At 43.2% G+C, this 25,242-nt stretch overlaps 1 protein-coding gene and 1 pseudogene across 1 annotated transcript in view; one reads left to right on the plus strand and one right to left on the minus strand.

Moving 5' to 3' along the window:
* The window catches only part of LOC128115051 (importin subunit alpha-1-like), a 28,590-nt pseudogene extending 23,913 nt beyond the window's left edge, over positions 1 to 4,677 (minus strand).
* Positions 1 to 25,242, plus strand: part of Plcl2 (phospholipase C like 2) — a 191,592-nt gene that overhangs the window by 136,222 nt on the left and 30,128 nt on the right. Inside the window, exon 4 of the mRNA XM_052745608.1 lies at positions 6,521 to 6,596. Coding sequence (XP_052601568.1) covers positions 6,521 to 6,596 — 76 coding nt within the window. The remainder of the gene's footprint in view (positions 1 to 6,520; positions 6,597 to 25,242) is intronic.

A 25,242-nucleotide genomic window follows, 5' to 3' on the forward strand; every position in this document is an offset into this window, starting at 1 on the left:
TCTCCAGCTCATGTTTGCATGGATCCCTATTCCTGCAGTCCTCAGACACATTCTCCTTTGGCCCTGTCCACCCAGGGTCTTTCCCAAGCCTAGTCATGCCTGGACACTACCTGACCTAACGTGAAGAAGTCTAGGAACGTTAGTGTGGAGGGTCAGGTCCATTCAGTGACCAGCGTGTTTGTAAATTGTGATCCTTAAATGATGAGTTTCTGGGAATTCTTAACTAATAGTTGTAAATAATCACGACTCCATATAAAAGAACAAAGCTATTTTGCTCTAGGATACCTGAGACTGTGCAGCCTACCTTGAAGTACCACAGGCGTTTCCACCTTTTCAGCTCAGGGATGAACAGAGGAAGGTATAGGAGATAAGGGATCTTCAGAGAAGATAAAAGGAAAAAACTCGATAACTCAGAAGATGTTATTGAAACTTTTGTTACCCGAAGAAAATTAATGACAAACTACTTTTGTTAAGAAAACCTGTAGCCAGGCGGTGGTGGCGCACGCCTTTAATCCCAGAACTCAGGAGGCAGAGCCAGGCAGATCTCTGTGAGTTCGAGGCCAGCCTGGGCTACCAAGTGAGTTCCAGGAAAGGCGCAAAGCTACACAGAGAAACCCTGTCTCAAAAAACCAAAAAAAAAAGAAAATCTGTGTTCCTTGGGTGACCAAAATCATCTAAAAACTAGATATAAAGTCCTCATACTAAAACTTTAACATTCTTATTCCAAAACCAAACTTCTCTTAATTGTTGAGAAGCAAGTTTCAAACAGAAAATAAAGCAGTAATGGATACCAACAGTGAGAAGTAGTAAGTTCTTCTCATAATTTTATTTACACACCTTAGGTTAACCTGGGCAGTTACTTTCAAAACAACTCTCTTATGAAAGGCATTTCTGATTTTCTAGTTTAATAAAATATATATTTTAACTTTTTTTTTTTACTTTTAGTTGAAATTTTCTTTCTGTCTGCTTTGGTTTTGTATTAAAACCTTATATTAGAGTTGAACAGATTTATTAGACGGATTTCTGAGCTATGTTAAATCCATAGTTTCCTAGTACATTAGCGTTAGAAATTTAGGAGCTACTAGTAAACAAGTAATAAAAATCCACTAGCAGTGGACTGTATAAAGGTATTTTGGACAGAATAATAATGGCCATGCCTGTGGCTGGTTTTTCCATCTGGCAGTGGGTATCTGTGCTGAATAGAGAGTGAGGAAACTATTTCACTTGAGTTTTGTAAACAGTGTTTATAAAATCAACCACTCTACTTGGCCTCATATTCTGTTGTTATTATCAATGTGATAAACACAGAGAAGACGGGATGATGTGAGGAACTTACCCATTCCCCACACATCTGCTTTAGTCAACACTCAGATCTGAGGTGTTTATTCCAGTGCTTCCACATTGGTATACGTTATTTCCTTTATAATAATACACTGTTACGCATTGTCAAGTAATTTGCTTATTACTATAATATTTTAAACACATGTTTTCTCGGTGTTACATTGAAACATCATTTGAAAGGTCTTGGCGCTCAGCAGCAGTATATGTGCTGGCATGACAGGCCCTGTGATCTCCAGCGTGGAAAAATAAACTGTAAAATTTCAGAGGAAACCAGCATCTTTAAGCTAGTGACTGTGTTGCTCTCAGGAGTGACAGTCCCTTTGCTTTGGTGTGTCCTGATTGGACTACCTTTCCCTCTTCACTTGAGTAGTCACTACACAGAAGATCGTGGTGCTGAGGACAGTCAGAAGCTTTGGAGGCAAATGGGATGGCCAGACCCGCTTGTCAGTTTCAGTCCCATAACCCATAGTACCAGATGCCCCTGAAAAAGTGACTCACCTCTCAGATGGCTCTTCACTGTTCAGATCTGTGAAGCTAAGAACCCAGCCTCCTCACATGGATCCTGTGAGCAGTCCTATGAGATACAGCACTTATACTTTGTATGGAGGAGGCGAGAATTACTTACGTCTTGATTCATCTGTCCAGCATTCATACTATAATTGCTGGCTATAAAATAGCAGACCCAGACAGGAATTGCTTCTTACTGAACCATTCTCCTGCTGCACCTGCAGAATCCTCAGAGCCACATATTTTCGATTCGATCATAATGGCCAGTGGGATGGAGGGAAGACAGCAGCTGTCCCTTAGGAAAGCCACACCTAGCCCTGTCCTACTGCAGCCCAGGGGCCTTCAGCCCAGAGGGCTTCGAGAGGGACTCGAGGCCTTATAGAGTACGTAACAGCTGCAGGATTAGAGGTTAGTGAATTCTACTCTCTGGACAAGGACCAGGAGCTAGTCTTCACCAAATATTAATTTAATTGTAAATATCCCTAAACTATAAAAAGATACAATCCTATAAACAACTGACTCCTTCTTCAAATGGAAATGTTGCGGACCTTTACCAACAGCTGTGACAGAGTGAGTGTGTTGCCTGAAGACTGCAGGTCTTTCTTCCTGCCAGCTTGGCTGATTGCTCACTATTGCTGCTTTCTCTCAGGATGCTTCCCTCTGGAACTCCCCTTTAACATGTTCTGGGAGGAGTGTCTGCTGCTGTTTACTGATAGACCAAACTGTCTCTTCTCCACCTGAGTATTAGCCGCCTTCCTGTGTGCACACTGCTTAGAAGAAATGGGGGACATGCTCACTATCGTTCCTAGCAAGGACTCTGTAGTAAAACCTGAGCCACACACAGATCTCTACGTAGGCATCAGTGTGGTTGTCCTTACACACCCTACCAAAGGCCTGTGCCTAACTAGTGCTGTATCACATCAGTAGCTCACTGGCTGGAATAGCAATGCATGGTAGTTGTTTGTGTATCTGTCTTCTTTCCCTACCTTAGTCTCAGAGTCAACAGCATTTCTTCATTCTGCATAAGCACTTAGCTCAGATTCTGGCACACAGAGTGAATGAAAAAAATAAATAAATAAAAAATGGAAGGCTATGACTGTTCCTAGCTATGGTGGAGGAGAAAGCTTATTATAGGTAAGAGGGAGAGCATAAGCAGGGGCAGAGCCATTGGGGAGAACTATAGTGAGCTTGGCCAGACTGAGCTGGGTCATGAGAGGAGAGGGGAGGGAGAGCAAGAGATGAGCCACCAACCAAGAGGGGCAAAAACCACTCTGCCTGCACACACATAGATACACCACACACACACACACACACACACACACACACACACACACACACACACACACACACACACTTACAGAGTTAGCATAAGGAAGCAGAAGAGCTTCCCAGTCCACACCCTTGAGATTTCTCCCAAACATTGTTCAAGGCTTGCATGTGCTGTGCAGCTGGAAAGATAGAATGATTTAAGCTCTGGCACTTCTCCGTGGAAGGTGCTTCTCAGTGGAAGGTGCTTCTCATAGTAACAGTGTGCTATATTGGTTCTCTGAGCTGCACAGCAGACTTTCCAAAGTTTAGTTAGCACCAAAGTTAGTTGTGTGCTGGCAGCATCGCCAGTAAGCATATGAAGAGAAGGCATACTCATCAGCTAACTTTGAGCTTGCAGGAAATGCTCTGCCAGGCCTCCTGAGTTAATGGAGACTCAGCCGTGACATCCACCATTTGCGAGTGTCTTCCTTGAGCCAGGTTTTTAATCCTTGCATTATGAGGTGTGATGTCTTTAGTAAATGCCTTTTACAAGAAGAGTGTTATTCTGAAAGATTTAATATGGTCCTCATGAGAGGATGCCCCAGGGCTGGAACTCATAGACACATGCCTTCTCTGTCCCGTGAGTTTCTGTGTGTCAGTGAGCCAGTGTTGATGCTGTGGTTTTGTTCTCCATCCAGCCTGCTCCTCTGCCTCACAACTGGGTTCATTTTATTGCCGGTATTTTCCTGTGTCCTGCTTTATTGATGGGCCACTATTAGCCAGTTCTTTGATAACGAGCTGTGGCAACTGACCCTGCATGGAAAAGTGCTTGTCGCTCCATATCTCTCATTTGACTTAGAATCAAAGCTGAACAAAGGTCACTGAGAATGGTTTGGACCTTTTCAGTATGCAGATTTGTAATGGCACAAGTGACGTGATGTCAGCACAGTAGAGTTCCTAACTGTTCCTTTTATCACTGCCTGTTCAATATGGTAAGCTGTAAAACAGAATATTTTAATTTACATGAATTACTCAGAGCTTGAAGAGTGAATGTTAAAATATTGGATTCCAAAGTGCAAGCTCCTCTAAGAGGCTGGGGGTTGTGTGTCCTCAGTGAACATAAAGCTATGTTAAATTTGCTGTCTCCTATGTCTTAAAGCACAGGAAATTGATCAGTGCATCCAACTACTGTAAGAATCTAGTGTGCTTAAGAGGCATGGTGGATTATATTTTAAATAAATGTAACAAAAGTGTGGTTTTCTCTGATATATACAAATAATTCAGTCTTTATATTTGATTACTACAAAATAAGATGGGAGTTAGTGATAAGCAATACAAAGCAAAACAAGGTAAAATTTAAAGGAATAGATGGGTTCATGTCTCGGAGTCTCAATCAGGTTCATTTTCTCTTCAGTTAAAAAAAATAAAAGGCAGCCGGGCGGTGGTGGCGCACGCCTTTAATCCCAGCACTCGGGAGGCAGAGCCAGGCGGATCTCTGTGAGTTCGAGGCCAGCCTGGACTACCAAGTGAGTCCCAGGAAAGGCGCAAAGCTACACAGAGAAACCCTGTCTCGGAAAACCAAAAAAAAAAAAAAAAAAAAAAAAAAAAAAAAAAAAAAATAAAAAAAAAAAATAAAAGGCAGGAAAACTCTTGAGCCAAAGGTAGCAGGGAAGAAATGTTGAACACAGCAGACAAAATCAGAAGTTGAAGAAAGTCAGAGGTGAGGAAACATACACATGCAGTTGGCACACAGGAAAATAGAAAAAAGGACCCCCCAAAACAGAGGGGACCCTCAGGAACCTGAAAATTTGGTCTCTTCCCTGGGGTTGCCTTTTAAAATCTCTGAAGGGCCTTCCTCTCCTAATGTAGTGGTTTTAGTTTGTGGAGAAGCAGGATGGCTGCTTAGCCCAAGTCCGATCCGGCCTCCAGCTGTTAGCCAGTGTGTCACAGGGCTCTGCTGGCCAGAGCACAGATCCACAAGGCCTTTACGTTGCCAGACTTTGTCCCAGGTTAGGAGGGTGGGCAAGAAGCCAGCCATTTTGGAAGTTCACTGTTTCGTCCCCTTTCTTTACCAGACTGCCTACCCGGGAGTCTGTCTAACTCCTGATCCCTCAGCTAGGTGCCGAATAAAAGCATTGAGAGAGCCAGGCGGTGGTGGCACACACCTTTAATCCTAGCACTTGGGAGGCAGAGGCAGGCGGATCTCTGTGAGTTCGAGTCCAGCCTGGTCTACAGAGCGACATCCAGGAAAGGCGCAAAGCTACACAGAGAAACCCTGTCTCGAAAAACAAAACCAAAAAACCAAAAAAAAAAAAAAAATGAGAGAAACATTTTAAGAGATGGGGTATTTTGAATACTGTTTGTGAATGGTATCACACACTATTAGTGGTTTCCCCTCTCTCTTCTTCCTGTGTGTGTGTGTGTGTGTGTGTGTGTGTGTGTGAGAGAGAGAGAGAGAGAGAGAGAGAGAGAGAGAGAGGAGGGTAAGTGTGTGGAGTATGTGGGAATGTGTGTGTGAGAGTGTGTTTGTGTTGCTAGAGATTGAACCCTAGGCCCTGGAGTATGCTCAGTGAGTGCTCTACCACTGAGTTACATCCTTAGTTCTGTTGAATTCTTTAAACTAATTATCATATGAAGACATTTTGGCTAAAGTGGGTGAAAGTTTCACGTTTCTAGGTGTTAGAGACGTTTGTAAAATGAATTTGGACATTTTTTTAAATGATCACCCCCCAAAAAGCAAAAGCAGGGGCATTTAGAACTTGGGCCAAAGCCAAGCACAGTGGCTCATTCTTAGAATCCTAGCTCATAGAAGGTTGAGGTGGGAAATTTGTCCAATTTTAAGGCCATTTGGGCCATCTACTGAGTTCCAGGACACCCTGGACTATGGTATGAGACCATACCTCAAAAACAGACAATCAAAACACAAAAAAACCCAGAAGAGCCCTTAGATGGGTTGATCACACATTTATTTATAACTTTTCATTCATTCCTGTCCAAGGCAAGTCCAGTGTTTTCTAGCGTAACTGCAGCTGGAGTGCAGGTCTACTGTCTCACAGATGTGGAGATACCTGGAGTGCAGGTCTACTGTCTCACAGATGTGGAGACACCTGGAGTGCAGGTCTACTGTCTCACAGATGTGGAGACACCTGGAGTGCAGGTCTACTGTCTCACAGATGTGGAGACACCTGGAGTGCAGGTCTACTGTCTCACAGATGTGGAGACACCTGGAGTGCAGGTCTACTGTCTCACAGATGTGGAGACACCTGGAGTGCAGGTCTACTGTCTCACAGATGTGGAGACACCTGGAGTGCAGGTCTACTGTCTCACAGATGTGGAGATACCTGGAGTGCAGGTCTACTGTCTCACAGATGTGGAGATACCTGTCTGCCTGTGTGTCATCTCATGTGTGGCTGTTCCTTTACAGATGATGCAGTCTCTCAAGGCACTGATTGAAAATGCAGATGCTGTGTATGAAAAGATTGTACATTGCCAGAAGGCAGGTGAGTGAGTTTCTTTAAAACAAAAGTAACACCATCATCGCATTTCCTCACAATTATGTCCTTGCTTTGATACTCTGTCAATAAAACAAATAAGACAAGTATTTTTCCATGGCTAAACACTGATTCATTGGTTCCCAACCCCAGATAATGGATTCACCTGGGGAGAGCTTTCAGAATATATCAACATTGGTTGGACGTGTTGGCTGGGAGGTTCCTAACTACTAAACCCTGCAGATGATGGCTCATGTGTAATCCCAGCACTTGGGACTCTGGGCAGGAGGGTGCTGAGTTTAAGACCAATCTGGGCTACGTAGTGAAGCCTTGTCTCCAAAACTCAAACATTCTAGGCATTTCTAACATGCAGCTGTGATTGAGAGCCTGTGTTGATCTCTCCAAAGTTCTGTGTTTGCTGGCAAACCTCCTGGCAGCTGCCTGTGCATTTCCAAGGTGCTGAGAGGGGTTGGAGCAAAGGAAAGGTTCTTAGAAAGGACAGGCCCCCTTCCCGCTGCTCAGTGTGCTGCATTTTCAGGTGTTGATAGATTACCACACTGCGCTATAGAACTCTGCTTGTGTGAACAGCCTCATAGACAATGGGATTTTGTTGCCGTGAACGTCTCATAAACTTAAAATGCCATGTAGTGAAAATGCACTGTACTCGCCACCCTGCTTAGCAGTGTGGCTTAGAAGCGCAGGACACTGCAGAGCATAAACTGTTGCCCCATAACACATGGCTGCTGGCTACGACTTACTGTTGCTGCCTAGCCTTGTGAGAGAATAACATCGAAACTTTAACTACATTTTCTTTCCACTTCCCCTCCACGATAAGGTTTAAAAAGTCACAAGTTTGAGCCCTCATAAATCAGGGACCATCTGTAGATATCTGTAGCTGTAATACTTTTAAAGTGTCTTACATTGTGATAAAAATACAGTGTTTTCAGTTCTCCATCTTCAAGTATCAGATTGGAAGGTTCTAACATGAAGCTATTTCAAGTTTTAAATAAGGCTGACCTTGCTTTCTAGGGTGTCTTTAAAATAAAGAGAGTTTATAATTGCTGGGCTTTTTAAAAGTCACTTTTTTCAGAAATGAATTAAAATAGATTGAAAATAAAAGCATATGTGAAAATTTTTGTTATTTATTGGATGAATATTCATATTTGTGACTAATCAGCAAACTCCCAAATCCACATTTTTTTTTTGGTCAGTAAAATACTGTTAGTAAAATGTTTTTATTTCTAGTTCTTTCCAAGCTAGTTTTCCCTACAGTATCCATCCAAATGCCATTTTGGCATGTCAGTGTCCTACATAGAATCATGCATTAAATTAGGTGTGAATGCAGATCTGATCTCCTACTTACAAACGAGGCCATCAACCAAGGGTCCCACTATTTTGCCAATATTATATAAGATTCATCATATACCATCTGCTCCTACATTTAATAAATATGTTTTGAACTTCTGTATGCATAAGGCTCTTGGTAGCTCTTACATACCAAAATGTGAAAAGTATGTGAGTCTGGTTTTATCCCTCTAGAATCTTCAAATCATGCAGAAGATATGAAAATGGTCGGAATGTTGGGTACTTAGAGCAGGGTTCTCAACCTTCCTAGTGCTGTGACCTTTAATATAGTTCCTCGTGTTGTGGGGACCCCCACATAAAATTATTCCTTTGCTGCTTCATAACTGTAATATTTTTTGGAGGTAGAGGTTTGCCAGAGGGGCTGTGACTCACAGGTTGAGGACCACTGGCTTAGTGTATTGTCAGTGCTCTCAGCTCACTCAGGAGGAGATGCAGAGACACTGGTGTTTGCAGCAGAACAGGAGGCCACCGAGCTGACAGCTTGGCAGCTGCATGTGAGGATCTGAAAAGGCAGATCACTGGGGCTGTTGGCAGTCTTGAGAAGGTGCTTGTGAAAGCAGTGAAGGAGGAAGGGAAGTGTCCTGTCACGCTGCAGCTGCCCTTCCCCGCCTTTCCCTGCGAGCTCTACCTCATCACATTCTCAACCCTCCAGTAAGACTCCCCATCGTCCTCTGCCAGCTCTGAAATTGCCCGATGTTTCTGAAGACCTTTCATGATCCTGGGCCTATGTTACTACAGTGTTCCATTCAGGCCTTCAGTCCACTCACTCCCTTCAGTCGGCAGAACTTCAGTTGGGCATTTTATTAGTGTATTCCATCTTCTAAATGGGACAGCTTCCTACAGCACCAAGATTGAACATTGTCACACTCTGTATCTTGCCCGAGACGTGTTCTAACATCCTGTGAGGAGTGCTGGCTTGAATGTTAACTAGAAAAATGGGAGTTGACTTTTATTAAGTATTCTGTTAAACACATGTATGAGTATTTTGAATTTTGTGGAAACAAGAACTATTTATTAATTCAACTATTTGATTGTGTCATTTTTTTGCAAATTCACTGGTTTATGAAAATGATAACTTCTTCTGTGATAGGGTTGTGTTGTTCAGCTTGATTTTGATAAGGAAATGTGTGCTGCACTTAGCAGAGTGTTGTATAGCAAGGGTTATTCTGATGAGAGGTGGAGGGTGACCACTGTATTAGGCTCCAGGTTAGCCCTGGGCATAAAGCTACTAATACACAAACCAAGATTACCTGTTGGTTGCCACCTATTCAGGAACCCTCAGAGCTCTGGTCTTTCATTTTTCATGTTATAGTTATTGTAAGGACATATAGTCATTAGTCATATGAAGAATTGCTAATTTGTATTGCGTTAAAAAGACCTCTGTGTAAGATTTTACTTTAGAAGTAATTTCTCCACTTGCAGAACTTCAGTCTTGCAAAGGAAGGTACAGGTCACCAAAATGTCATAAGAAAGAACTGAGAAGTATTTCTAGCTTTTAAACACAAATTTATATTCGTATTAGATAACATTTCATTTAAACAATTCAGTGGAAATAACATTTCTAGCCAGCATCCATCCCAGTCACTTTTTAAAAAATGCTCCTAGGCTTGAATTCCTTGAGCTTTAATAGATTTTGAGGGAAAGGAATGATGTATCATTGGTGTTAAGTGGAGAGAGTTGGGCAGGTGAGGTTTACTCCCTGGTGAAGACCTGCAACTATGAAGAGCTGGCAGTTTGGCCCCGGGGGATGGAGCCTTAAGGGCAGGTGAACAAGCCATTGGAACAGCACTGGTGGGTGGCAAGGCTTCTCTAGTTTGTTCTTTCAGGAGAAGCTGGTGGCAGAGAGAATTGAGGGGTAAGGAAGATTTTAATAAGAAAACGCTGTTCATGGGAGTATAAAGGACTCAGTAAAGAGGAAGATGTTAAAACACACACACACTTAAAAAATAAAAGACAGAGTTAAGAAAAGGAAGCCATAAGGTGAGGAGGAATAGAACCCTTGATTTTAGGAAGTGAGCAGACCCTTTTCTGAGATAGCAAAAGCAATGTGACTTTTAGAGAAAGGATAAGACCTGGAGAAGGGCATTCTCTTCTGGAGGTGCACAGAGACACACTACCACAGAAATGGCTTGGGGGAGCAGGTGGGAGAGGGAGCTGGGGACAGGGGTGTGTGTGTGTGTGTGTGTGTGTGTGTGTGTGTGTGTGTGTGTGTGTTCAGCCAGATCTCAGCAGTGCCACCTGAAGAATCTGGTTACAAACTTGATCCTGCAAGGTGGTGCAGGAGGCAATGTCTGAGCACCATATGAATAAGACCAAGGAGTAATAAAGGACAGACCTCTTCAGGGACACGTGTGTGTAACTTAACACACCCTTTCTCAAGTGAGTAAGTGGTAAGGGACGCGTGTGGGACAGCTGAGCAGGAACCTGCAGAGGAGGAAGTATCATAAAAAAATATTCTTTAAACATTTATAAACACTGATAAAATCTGCTAAATTCCTCTAGAAAAAAATCTTTCCTACTCAACTCTATTTCTTTTTCTCCTCCAATGTCCTTGCTTTGCCCTGTGGGTTTTCTTCTCATCACTGGATTGGCTTGCTTCTTGAAGGTCAGGAAAATTAACTAAAAGGAAACACATGTTTTTGTCAGGTAGTTTTAAGTGGAAAATTGTCTCTAGAGGAGACTAAGTCAATTATATACTTCCTGTTAAAGAATTAACACCTTTGTTTAATCCATTCCCTCTTGAAACCTCAGTAAAATGACCACAGGGCTTTTTTTTTTTTAAGGCAAAAATCCATAAAGACAAAGAGAACAGGAACAGCAAAATTTCAGGAACTAAGATCAGCCCCACAAGTGACAGTGGTCAGATGCATGATGCCTGCTCACCTGCTGCCCCAGGAAAGCTGCATGGAAGCTGGCACAGTGGCAGTGGGAGCGGGTGGGGTCTAACAAGCAATTTCATGCACGCCGTTGGAGGTGTAGATGCCCAGCCTCCAGATGCGGAAGCTCCCAGGGGCTCCCACGCAGGTCCTCGGAATGGCATTTCTGAATGAAGGGTATAAGGCAATCCTGCAGACAGAGAAAGCTTTTATTGCTGTTCTCTTACCTGGTTCGTGGGACTTCTTCCATATTGGGTCCTGTGTAGCTGTGCTATCTTAAATATGTTTTTCAAAAATTATTTTGAAGTTTTATGCTGATGACTGAGTCATCTTGAGGCACATCTGTAGCAAGGCTATGATTTAATACAATGATTTTTTCCAAAGCCTCAAGTTTGGAGACCCTATTACCTGTGCACCCATATCCCACTTGCTGTGTGTTCATGTCCTTTCCTCTTTGGTGAATGTTAATAATTTCATTGTATCTCCTTTTATTCAGCTCTCATTTCCTACTGCTCATTCACACCAGGTTTCCAAGCTCCCATTTGTATCCTACTGTTATTCTGTCTCTGTTTGCTGTTTCCAGTCTGCTGAGCAGTTGACATCTACCCTGTGGCCAACCTGGATAGATTTGTCTCACCTAAAGCAGGTGAGGCTCCAGCACTCTTCTGTGTGGGGAGGGTAAGCAGGGTGTAGACAGACCTACCTGGTGTGAATTCCAGGCAGAGGCCTGCCTTGGAGCCTACCATATTCCTGGGAGCTGCAGTCACCATCATCACATGGTTCTCTCATGGTTTTGTTTAGCCTAGCACAGAAAACTGCAAGTCACAGGAGATTCCTGCTGACAGCAGGTCGCTAGTGTTCTGTCTAGAAAGATTTGCAGAAGGAAACCCAGGAGGCTCTGACTTTTGCTCTCTGGCGGCTGAGTGTTTCTCAGCTCTGTTACAGAAGTAAAACCTGCCTGGGAGTTGTCCTCGTGTGCTTTTTGCAGTGGCTAGGGCTGTGACTTCAGTCATTTGAGCCTTTCTCGGCCTTACTTTATCTCTGGGTGGCATGCAGTTCCTTGATAGCAGCTTAGATGCAGTGACCTAAGATTAATTGCATGAGCAGTATTTTAGAATGACTTAAGTTCAGCTACTTAAAAAGATTAACAGACTTTATAACAGTCATTTCATATAATGTTACAGCATATGTAAATTACAGCATGTCCGCATGAGTTTTGAGGAAAAGGGAATGGCTTCTTAACTCTTCACCTAACTCTGAAGGTGAAGCGCAGCCCTTTGATGACAAGGCCCTAGGAGGCTGTCAAACATCTGGACCTCCTTGGAAAACCTAATATGTGTCTTCATCCCTGTAATGAGGTAAATGACCGTCATGATCTCAAGGCAGCCTTTCTCTTACAGACTCAACAGACCCTCTCTGAGGCACGTACCAGCTGAGTAGTAAAAATCAGAGAAAGCTTTGGGAAGCCAAGAGGTAGCAAGGCCCCTGGCATTCCTTGCTCTCTTTCCTCCCTTCATCACTGATAAGTGGGTCTAAGGGGAAGGATCACAAAGGTGACAGTTCGTTCACAGCCCAGAGTTAGCACGCAGCTGGTCCCTAGAAGCCCCTGTCTTCTGACACGCCCACTTTACTCACTCTTGACATCACCCTTTGCATGGTGATGTTTCAGAGGCTAGTCAGTCAGAAGCTCCTGGAGATAGAGTCCCTCTAAAATACGGCCATATACTGCTCAGGGATGAACTGTTCTGAGCACCCCACAGTTTGAGAACTTCTCATTTCAGGGAAAAGTAGAGCAGACCTTCTGGCACACCCTCGGCCCTGTGTCTTTTCCCTCTGCCCTCACAGGGACAGAGACAGCTCAGCAGCAGATACAGACTGGCTGGGTGACAGAGTACCAGGCAGCCATCCTTCCAGAACAGTGACTCCTTTTTTGTATATAACTTCCACTGGTGACACTTTCCTTTCCATAAACAAGGGGAAGGAAGTTGCAGGGGGCTTGCCCTTCCTGGGTACATGCCCTTCCTGGGCACATGCCCTTCCTGGGTACATGCCCTTCCTGGGGCACATGCCCTGGGATCAGATCCCAAAGCTGCACTCTTCGGCCGTGTCTCCCTCTGCTCTTCCTTTGTGAACACAGTCTCTGGACACATCCTTTCCATCTAAGTAGCAACTTGATGGTTTCCATGGCTGCTGAAGGTGGGTCAGGTGTCGTCCTCTTTAACTTTTAGCTCTGCCGCTCGGATAAAGAGCTTCTCTGGTTGCTATGTCTGTTATAATTGCCTGGTACAGCCAAGAGCCATAATTTAAGTACACAGGCAAGTCACTGTTTGTCACACAAATGCTAGAATATTTTGAAAAGTCACATATACCCCTGATAGGAATCATCAGATCCAAGATAAATTAGCCTAGATGATTTCTGAGGATTTTTCAGCTCTCAAATGCAAATCCTTATAATGAAATCATTAAGTATAATATAATATCGTGTAATATAATGTAATATAACATAACGTAACAGCAGAATACAACATACCACAACATAATATAAAAAGGATATAGCTGCTGAAGGAGTGGGACATTTCAAGTGAGCAAGATTTAGAGGGCCTCATCATGAAGCAGAGCTGGGGCCGAAGTCAGACCTGTGTAAGACAGGCTGCCATCCAGACAGAGGAGCTACGGGGATGGGAAACCCTCTTATGAAGGAAGGGCTGGAAAGAAGTGCAGGAAATCCTGGGACAGGATCAAGTCTCTGATTCAGACAGATACCTTCACCCTTTTGATGCTGAGTTTTGTCAGCTTGACACAGTCCAGAATCCCTTGGGAGTGTGTCTGCATCAGGCTGGCCTGTGGGCATGTTTCTTAGGAATTGTCTTTATTCCACATTAATTTGTGTGAGATTACCCATATGGGTGGCACCGTTCCCTGGGTCTGAGTCCTGAACTGTATAAGAGTAAAGAAAGCCAGATGGGCAGTAGGCACACATGCATTTCTTTCTCTCTGCTCGTGGCTGCTTCAAGCTCCTGTGACTCCCTTGCAGTGATACACTGTAACCTGGAACTGTGAGCCGCATGAATCCTTTCTCCCCTACACTGCTTTGTCACCGTGTTTTATCACAGCAGAAGAAAGGAAGCGAGGGCAGTTCCAAAAGCTTAGCAGCGTCCTGGCCTCGCTCATCACCTCCTAGCGTACCTTATGATTACTTGTGTTCACAGGCAGTGTCTGTTTTCTTTCATCTAAGGTACAACCTCAGGCTTGGGCATCTCTTTATTCATAGCACACTCGAGACACCAAGAACGGTGCCTGGGAGAGCTTGCACAGAGCAGCAAACCTCTCTGCCATCACGTGACAGACAAGACTGGGATCCAGGCACAGGGCTTTCTACTGAACTCTTAAGTCAGCAAATGTGGTCATCAGACACATTGAACAATTTCTGTGTGGCTCAAACTAACCATCTGAAGGTTGGGCTGATAGTATTTACTAGTAAATTGCTTATGGGTAGTAGGATAAAAGGATGAGTGTGACTTGAGCTCTTTGTCCCATCCAGGAGAGATGGAACTGCTGTTTACCACTGTGGGAGACCTCAGCAGGTGTGAGTGTGAGAGGAGAAAGATCAGGGCTTGTTCAGGGTTAAGTTAAATGTGACTTGCCTTGCTGATTTCCCAGTGTAGGGTTGAGAAGAGAAGTCTAGACTGGAGATAATGAGTTAGGAAACCATAAATACAAACGTGACTGTGGGTTGAAACTGTGGACACCTGGCCCTCCAGGGCTTCTATGTCAGGAGGCTTCTATACAAAATCAGCACAGGCACTTGAGGTGCAGCAGCCCGAGTGTCCAGGTGAGAGTGCTGATCCACGGAAGGCAGGAGGCAGCCACGCGGAAGGGATGCTGGCTGCCCTCCCTCCGTCAGATCCAGCTGAAGAGCCCTCAGCACCCTCCAGTGCACCTGGTGAGGGTGACAGGAAAACTGGTAACTGTCACATGTGTAAGTTGCGTTCAGAGTTAGGAAAGCCATATGGGAAATTTCAGAATTGCAAATTGTATATATTTTGAGTCAGCAGTTCTGTTTTTTAGAGTCTTTAGACAGATATGATTATATACTTGGCAAAGTTTTCTTTCTAATCTTGAGAACAATCTAAATATCCAACAAGAAGGCCCTGCTAAGGTGCATTATACATCTATATAATGAACATTAGATATAATATGTATGTGTGTGCATATATGTGTATATATATATATATGCTTATTCACATACTATACATATGTATGTAAAAATGCATGAACATTAGATATAATATGTATGTGTGTGCATATATGTGTATATATATATATGCTTATTCACATACTATACATATGTATGTAAAAATGCATGTTGTTTACGTTATTTATTTTGTAAGATGAGATAGAAGAACAGCCTATGGCTGTGGTCCCTCCTCTCTGGAAGGGTTCCTCAGAGGTAACAGCTCTGCTGGAGAGGGACTTGAAAATTGATAGATGGAGAAAGGAAAGACACTTTCTGTGTATTGATTTGTAGGTTTATGCTTTTTAACTTAATGAACCATATTATCTGTCCAGAAGTAAATACAATGTAAGAGAATTGCAGACAGGCATGATGGGGTGAGCTCTACACGGTGTGGTTATTTGTGTTTATATACGTGTGTGTGCATACACATGTACATATATATACTCAGTGTTTTAGAACAAACCTGGGGTTTTGCTGATTCTAGGGAAGTATTCCATGCTCTCACCAAAAGTGGGGGGTGGGGGAGGTAGGAGCAAGCCTCATCTGATAAGGAGGCCCCTGAGTCTCTCTGTGACAGGACAGGAGGAGTATCTTGCTGAACTTAGTGCTTCTTCTATTAACCGAGTGAATCACATGTGTGTGCATGGCAGTTAAATTCCACAAAGCATAAGTTATGCAACTTCACTCACCTAGATTTACCCAGATGGGAAATGCTGGCGGAGTGGGAGAGCACATGGAATCCATTCACAAATGGCACTGCTGTGGCTGGCATCGCAGGGATCTTGTCACCCATCTGGTTTCAGGGCTATATTTAAGAGACCTGGCTTATCTATTCTGGCTCATGTGGAATGAGATTTAACAGTTCAAAATCCATCTTAAAATAATTTGGCTTTTGTTAATGCCAAGATTGTTTTGGAAAGATGGCCAAGAACAGGAGACGAGGACTGGGGCTGCTGGGAAGTAACTGTGTTTTCACACCTCCCCGGACACAGATGAGACGCCCCTGTGCTCACAGCACGCTCACAGCAGCCGCCCACACCAGACCTCACCCTGCGCGGGGCAGAGCCCTTGACCAAGGCTGTCTTTATAAATGTGCTATGTGTCAGTTAGTTGAAGATGATGATCTGAGGACCCCATTTGCTCTCAGGCAGTGGGGTGCTGTGCTGCAGCACTTTTAATACTGCGGATGGGTTGAGGTCCTAAATGTCCTGTCTTATAGGTTCCATCTTCTAGGAAATAGCCCAATTTACCTAATTTGGAAAATTGGAAATACATTAAAATTATGCAATCTAGTTAAGTTTTGACACCATTTAAAAATTTGTACTCTTTGATTTCCATCTTTTGAAACACACTGATGTTCTTGTGTTGATTTTGTTGATAAGAGAAATCTTTAGGACAGACAGCAAAGTAAATTTTCAGCTGAGAAATAATTGTTAGTGTGGTTACAGCATTTTCTGTCAGCAATTAATCGAATCCACAGATATAGAACCCGTGGAAGCAAAAGCCTACTATTCTTAATTTAGTAACTTCAAAACCACTTAAATAGTTTAAAAGGCAAAATACAACTAATCTTTAAGTATGTCATTTTAAGATCAATGTATCTCATGAGTGTGTTTCCAAGTTTGACCACATGTTATACTGTATCTAATCTCTTATATTTCAAATTTATAGAAGAAACTGTAACCACTATATGTATATTGCTTTGTATTTGATTAGGAAAATGGCTCTAATTTTAGTGGGATGAGGAAACGATACTCTGCTTCTGACTTGGCCCATCTGCTTTTACAGCAAGAGTTGCTTCTTTGTGTTTTTATTAAATATATGTGCACTTATATGTGCATGCAATGTGTTTTATACTTAGGATTGATTAAGGTTTTACTTACAGTATTATTTGTGATGAGAAGTATAAACAATAGAAATCAAAATTTCTCTTGAGTATACTCTAGAATAGTGTGTGCTTACACTAATATTCTGAGTTTGTTTGATTAGATCATTTGAAAATTGTTCAGCCATTTATTACTTTTGATTAACCTGACAGTCTACCAATGTTACCTTGACTTTTGTTATTAAATGTGAAGCTCCTGAAACTTCCCCTTAAAGTGTTTAAATTATACATTTATATATAAGTATTTTGAAGTAATACCCAGATAGTTATGTGAAACAAATACCTGTATATATCAAAATCTGAGCTGTTTAGATTGGAAGGAAATGACACGTAGAGAAACAATAACCGGCCTGTGGAGTTACTTAGTAAAGTGTTTGCTGTGTGCCATGTTAGCCTGAGTGTGGGTCCCCAGAACCCGTTTCAAAGGTGGTGTGTTAGGCTTTATAATCCCGCTGCTGGGGATGAGGCCGAGACATGCAAAGTTCCCTGGTTAGTCAGTGTAGCCATTGTGTGAGTTCCAGGTTCAGTAAGAGACTTTGTTCAAAAATTAGGTGGAGAGTGGCTGAAGAAAGACACAGTCTCAACCTCTGGTCTCCACATACAGATGCACATGCACTTGCACATACATGTGCACATATCCACATGAACATGTCCGTATACTCCACACACACTTGAAAAACACTTTTTTCCAACATAATATTTTTATTGATTATTTGGGGATTTCATATAATGTACCCCAATTACACTCATTTCCTAGTCCTTCTAGGTCCACTCCCTGACTCTGGTGACCCCACCCCCACCCCAAGGAAAAAGAAAAGGAAGGAAGGAAGGAAATAAATATACCTAGTCCAATTTGTGTTGCCCATATACTCACTGACACATGGCCAAACTCCCAGTGGCCAGCCCACTATAGAAAACTGAGTCCTTCCTTACCTCCACCCCTGCCAGAAGCCATCAATTGTGAAGAGCTACAGTGTTTAGTTATATAAAGGTCTGATTGACATACTTTCATGTGAACATACAAGTTTTTAAAATGTAACTCTACAGCTGTAAATGAAAAGTTAAATACCTTGTGTAGTACAGATTGATGGCCTAACATGGTTCTTTCTCATGTGGCTGGCCGATGGATTCCATCCCTTGAAGATCAGAGCTGAACTAAACTGAGACATCACCTACCCAGGGGTTTCCATTCGTCCTGTCCTTAGTTCTCAGTGGAACCACCATTTAGGCAGGGTTTCTCCTTGGTTAGTATGCCAGAAGTAAAATGACATTCTGTTCTTTCCTAAGAGCAGGCTATGGAGCCAGAGGACTCTCACTGTAGAGTTTAGAGGCACAGAATAACCAAGGCTTAAAAACAATCTGTGGTGGTATTGTGTTCCCCGAAATATTGTGCACGCTAGTAAACTTATCTGGGGTCAGAGAACAGGACAGCCACAATATTAAACATAGAGGATAGGCAGTGGTAGCACACGCCTTTAATCCTAGCATTCCGGAGGCAGAGATCTACCTGTATCTCTGTGTGTTCAAGGATACAGCCAAGCATGGTGACTCATGCCTTTAATCCCAGAAAGTGAGCCTTTAATCCCAGGAAGTGATGGCAGAAAGCAGAAAGGTATATAAGGCGTGAAGACCAGAAACTAGAAGCGTTTGACTGGTTAAGCTTTTAGGCTTTGAGCAGCACAGTTCAGCTGAGATTCATTCTGGATGAGGACTCAGAGGCTTCCAGTCTGAGGAAACAGGATCAGCTGAGGAACTGGTGAGGCGAGGAAGCTGTGGCTTGTTCTGTTTCTCTGATCTTCCAGCATTCACCTCAATATCTGGCTCTGGGTTTGTTTATATTAAGACCTTTTAAGATTCGTGCTACAACAGTCTTTTTTAAAAAAAAAAAAAATTGAAAGATCAACGATCTTGTTGGAGAGATGGTTCAGTGGTTAAAGAGCTACTGCTATTCTTCCAGAAGACTTGAGTTTGTTTCCCAGGTACTGCCTGTAACTCCAGTTCCAGGAGCACCCAATGCCTCGTCCTCTTCAGACACTTGAGCTTACATATACATAAACACACACACACACACACACACACACACACACACACCATTGCACTCGCATCTCCCGTGCAACCTCTAACTTTGTACAGTGGTGATATGCTGAAGAACCCTGGCCTCTCTGTCTGTGTAGGACAAGGACTAATCTGGGTGTTGTTCCCCAGGCACCATTCCCTTTTTATCATTAGACAGGGACTCTCATTGTGTGGGCTCATGGAATAGACCAGGCTGGCTTTCTAGCATGGCCCAAGGATCCCCCTGTCTCCTCCAGCCCTTCCCTCCCCAGCGTTGGGATTGCAGGCAGGTGCCATCCATTACACCTGACTTTTCTACATGGATTTGGGGGCCAGACTGAGTCCTTGTGCTTGTGTGACCAACCGTCTGCTCTGCCCTCCTCTGCCTCCTTAGCAGGCTCCATGGAGGAAAGCATGGCCTGGCTTATGCTTTCGGTCAGGTGTGTCGTTTAGTTTGAACCAAACTAGTGTTTGGGACACTGACTAATAGGAAAAACATGATTATTTTTGTCAACAGTTACTCCAAGATAATGTGACAAGTTATATGTAGCTCTAAAATGTACAAAATTATGACAGATGTATTTTGGAAGAGTTGTTTGGAAGTTAAAAAGATACAAGGAAATAGACCTTCTTCTTGAGAGAAACAGAGCTGTGTCCCATTCCCCCGTTATTGTTGACCTGGTTTCTACTTCTGAACTTGAAGATTCCATCTGCAGCAGGACGCTTACACTGTCCATACACAATGACAGCGGCAGCAGCAGTGACGATCTCTGCTATTCTCTACACTGTGTTCTCGAGAACACCAGGACTCCTTAGGCTTACACACAAGATTTACAACTTCTCAATACTGATTTTGCAGATGATTATCACAGAAGTAATTTTCTCAGGTTAAACAAAATTCCAGTTATTTTCAAACTATCTGTGTTTTCTTATCTCTAATCCTATGAAAAATACTTGAGCTTTTAGGCTGGAAGGCCCCAGTTTCCATTCCTAACTCCTCAGATGAGGCGACAGGCCCCACAGACAGTCTTCTTCTTGTGCATCTTTCCCCACTGGTGACAGCTCAGCGGTGTCTGCTAGGGGAGTGTCATCAGCTGTTTCTGTCTTCTTCTTATCCCCGAAGAAGCTGCTTTGGGTAGTTCTTCATCTTTCTGTCCTGTTAAGGTCTCTTATTAAAAACCAGTGTGGGTACTACCACTGTGCCACAGTTGAGGGACTGTCACCAAACGCCTGCAATCCAGACCCCCAGGAAAAGACAGAGTAGTAATTGGTGAGCATGTATGAGCACAGAAGGGTACTTTCATGCCAGTGGGTTCCTAGCATAGCTAATAGGAGGGGAAGAGGAAGAGCCACACCCTCCACCAGCTAACTGAAGAGCAGCCAGCAAAGTAGCCAAGTCTTGTTTCTGAACAGAATGATGTAAACTGAGAGGCCCTGGGGCCAGCCTGCCAGCATCATCAACTGAGCTGTGTGCTGCCTGCTCCCTGCCTGTGTCCCAAGCTCTGGATGGCCTGCTGTCTGCTGATGAGAGACACTCAGCACATGGCCTTATTCCTCAGAGCGTCACATGGGAGGAGTTGACCAGTTCTCTTGTTTTGTATGACTACTTAAGTAAAATGACAGGCTGTTCTTTCTTAGAGTGGTGGTTTGAATGAAAATGGCCCCCAAAGGGAGTGGAACTTCCAGGAGGTGTGGTCTTATTGGAGGAAGTGTGTCACTGTAAAGGCCGACTTTGAGGTCTCATATATATATATGATCAGGCTAGGCCCAGTGAGACAGTTCATTTCCTGTTGCCTGCAAGTCAAGATGTAGGACACTTGGCTACTTCTCCAGCACCATGTCTGTCTGCATGCTACCATGTCACACCATGATGATAATGGACTAAACCTCTGAAACTGTAAGCTACCCCAGTTAAATGTTTTTCCTTTATAAGAGTTGCCATGGTCATAGTTTTTCTTCGAAGCAATAAAAACCCAAACTAATGCATTTAGGTTTTCATAAATGTAAATTTGTCTGATAATTTTAAAAGAATAAAATAATTTTAAATAACCTACTATTGCAATTTATCTTATTAAGCTTTACATTGTGGCATATGGGCTTTCTTATCTTCCACATGGCATGCTTCCTAGTACAGAAATCCTGCGATGGTATTAACCCACACGTGTTTTGACTCTGATTTCAAACAAAGTCATTGTTGTATATTCTCGTGTCACCATTTTAATGCCGTGACCACTTTGGCTATATGATACCTAAGAACTTTGCCATCGTCTTCCTTAGCAAAATTATGAATAGTTATGCTAATTGCTTAAATACAAGTTTCTGTTCCCAGTTTGCTGTGCATGCATCTACAAATACGACTTTTTGCAAAGTAGTTGGTATATTTAAGTAATGAGGTAGAATCTAGCATGACATGTAATCATGCTTACTGGTGATATGTAATCAATAAATGTTATTTGCTGACCATTTAATATTTCATTTCAACAATCAAGAATTAATTCTCATTATCCCACATGGTGAGATCTTTTGTCTTTAATATTATAGATAATTGACTGCTAATTAACAGAAGCAGGACAAGGCTCTAAAAACAACCACATGGCAAATAGTTCCCTTTTTCTTCTTTAAGTAAATGTTCCTCATTAAATTTCATGTTATGACTGCACCCATCCTAAAATTCCTAAACCATAATCTTCCAGAGGCAGAAAGTCTGCATTTTAGGTGCATTGTGGGTGATGAGGTTTGAGATTGGCCCCCCTAGTCCTTGCACTCTTCAGTGAAGTCTGTCCCCATCCTGCTCTGACAAGTTGTCAAAGCCCCACACTCATAGCCGGGAAGAGAAAAGAAGAAAGGAAGGAAGGGAGGGAAAGAAAGAAAGAAGAAAGAGGGAGGGCCTGGAGATGTCTGTGGTTAAGAGCACTAGCTGCTTTCTGCAAGGTTCTGTAAGGTTTCTGAGTGACTACACCTACCGCCCTCTGCCTGGTCACCAGCCACAGGCTCCTCCCTATCACTTCTTCTTCCCTGTGCCCTATTACTTCCCTCTGATCAAACAACGGAGACTGTTGCTAGAGTTTTCCTGCCTGGCCCACAGTCAGGACAAATCTCTCTCACCCGCCAGTCCCAAGCCGCTCAAACCCGATCAAGTAAACACAGACACTTATATTGGTTACAAACTGTATGGCCGTGGCAGGCTTCTTGCTAACTGTTCTTACAGCTTAAATTAATCCATTTCTATTAATCTATACCTTGCCACATGGCTCGTGGCTTACCGGCATCTTTACATGCTGTTTCTCATCATGACGACTGGCAGTGTCTCCCTCTGCCTTCCACTTCCCAGCTCTATTCTCCTCCTTGTCCCGCCTATACTTCCTGCCTGGCCACAGGCCAATCAGTGATTTATTTATTGACCAATCAGCAACACATTTGACATACAGACCATCCCACAGCACTTCCCCTTTTCTTTTCTTAAAAAGGAAGGTTTTAACATTTACACATCTCCAAAGTCAGCTTGGTATATTTGGGAATTTGGGCGTAGCTTCTCTTACTACTTCCTGCTGGAGGGGGGCGCTGTATCTTCTGGGGAAACAAAGAAAATTTTAGGATCATGGAGTAGTCCGTGAGGCTGTATCATCTGAGCCAGTTGCCTTGAAACGGTTCTGGATGTTGGATCATCTGGGCCATGGTGTCATCGGACACCTTTCAGGTGGTCTTGGCTGGTCAAACCTGATGTGTCTTAATCTGGAACAAATCCATAGCCTCTGGCTTTCTGTGGAAACAAAAGCAGAGTCTCCTTTCCAAAGTAACATATCCTTATATCCAAATTTTGAAGTCAAGGTACCTTTAAAATATACATTTTGGCATAACTCAACATCTTTTACAATCAAATGTTTTTCTGCAGTTAAAAATCCCAAAGACAACACAATCCAGATTCTCTGTGTAATATTCATCTTCACGTGGCTTATTTTTTTATATTAATTTTACTGTCTCTTTAAAGACTTTATTTTTTAAAACTATGTATTTCTTTCTATACTGTATATATCACCTTTTTTGTCTCTTTCAAGCCTATGTATATTCTACACACATTTTAAACTATTACATCTGAATCTGTCTTATTGTGAATCTATTGCTTTAAGATGCAGCAGCTGTGGTTGCTGGCTCCGCCCACCTCAGCTTCCCAACATGGCGGCGGTACTGTAGTTTTCCGCCAGCTCTAGGAGCCATCGTGGGTCTATGCTTTTATCCAAGCAGCATGTAGCCCAGAAACCTCTTTTTTTTGTTTTGTACTAGAAAAGGCTAAATCCACCATGCAGCTTAATGTGCCGCTTGCAGAGGCCTCATTCCCGCCATACGGTGGCAGGTCAAGCACGCACGCCAGGAACCCGCCAGTAGTTCAAACTGGCAGACTGCCGCTAACTTGAAAGAGACAACTAGGAACTGTTTTTAGCTCCGTTTTAGAATCTTTTTTCTCAGGTTTTAGGTGGAAACTCTTGCCCCACGTTGGGCGCCATTTGTTGCTAGAGTTTTCCTGCCTGGCCCACAGTCAGGACAAATCTCTCTCACCCCGCCAGTCCCAAGCCGCTCAAACCCGATCAAGTAAACACAGACACTTATATTGGTTACAAACTGTATGGCCGTGGCAGGCTTTTTGCTAACTGTTCTTACAGCTTAAATTAATCCATTTCTATTAATCTATACCTTGCCACATGGCTCGTGGCTTACCGGCATCTTTACATGCTGTTTCTCATCATGGCGGCTGGCAGTGTCTCCCTCTGCCTTCCACTTCCCAGCTCTATTCTCCTCCTTGTCCCGCCTATACTTCCTGCCTGGCCACAGGCCAATCAGTGATTTATTTATTGACCAATCAGCAACACATTTGACATACAGACCATCCCACAGCAGGAGACTTTTAAAACAGATCTGCGGCAGGCTGTGGGACTTGGTCTTGACATTTTTGTTTCTCTGATTCTTACCCGCCACTGTAGAGCTTGCTCCATCCTTAAACAGAATTATGTTTTACAAAAGGAGGAGCCCTGCTTCTAAGTTTCTTAATAAGATAGGATGTTTTTCAATAGGTTAGTTCTTTGCTGTAAATATTGGAAAACAGAACTGAGGTTATTAACATCTAACCAAAACAAGTCCTTTATGTCTCCTGTGGAACAATGATCTTGGAAGCCCCCCTGTGACTTGCTAGAATAATTCCTGGTAAGTTATTGCCAACATGAGTGTGTGCTGTATGTGTATGTGCATGTGTGTTGTGTGTGTGTACGTGTGTTGTATGTGTGCATGTATGCACACGTGTGTGTGTGTGTGTGTGTGTGTGTGTGTGTGTGTGTACATCTTCATGTAGACATGTACATATATGAGTGTGCATATGTATGGAGGACAGAAGTCACCCCCAGTTCCTTAGCCGCCATTCACTTGTTTTTTGAGACAGTGTTACTTACTTGTTTAGAGCTCATCAATTAGACAAGTCTAACTTGCCAGCTAGTCCCAGGGATCCCCCAGTCTCCACTCACCAGGCACAGGATCACAAGCACACACCATCACACCTGGCTTTTACACACATTCTGGAGATCACACTTGGGTCATTATGCTTGCACAGTGCCTTGGGGTTTCTATTGCTGTGAAGAGACACCATGACAACAGCAACTCTTATGAAGGAAAATGTTTAATCGAGGTGGTGGGTTACAGTTCAGAGGTTCAGTCCATTATCATCGTGGTGGGGAGCATGGTGGCATGCAGGCAGAGGTGGTACTGGCTGCATCTTGATCAGAAGTCAACAGGAAGTGGATTGTGACGCTGGGAGTAGCTTGAGCATAGGAGACCTCAAAGCCCACTCCCACAGTGACAAACTTCCTCTAAGACCACAACTACCCCACCAAGGCCACACCTCCTAATAGTGCCACTCTCTTTGGGGACCATTTTCTTTCAAATCACTTCCTGGCCTCCAAAGGCTTGTAGCCATATCATAATGCAAAAATGCATTCAGTCCAACTTCAGAAGTCCCCATAGTCTATAACAGTCTCAAACTTATTTAAAAGTCTAAAGTTCAAAGTCTCTTCCAAAATTCATGCAATCTCCTAACTGTAAAGTCAAAATAAAAAAGTAGATCACATACTTCCAACATATAATGGCATAGGATATACATTACCATTCCAAAACACAGGGAAGGGATAGCGAGGAAATACTGGACCAAAGCAAGACCCAAAACCAACTGGGCAAACTCCAAACTCTGCATCTCCA

The sequence above is a fragment of the Peromyscus californicus genome, unplaced genomic scaffold (assembly GCF_007827085.1).
Source record: "Peromyscus californicus insignis strain IS unplaced genomic scaffold, ASM782708v3 Scaffold_19__1_contigs__length_69161282, whole genome shotgun sequence".
Lineage (NCBI taxonomy): Eukaryota > Metazoa > Chordata > Mammalia > Rodentia > Cricetidae > Peromyscus > Peromyscus californicus.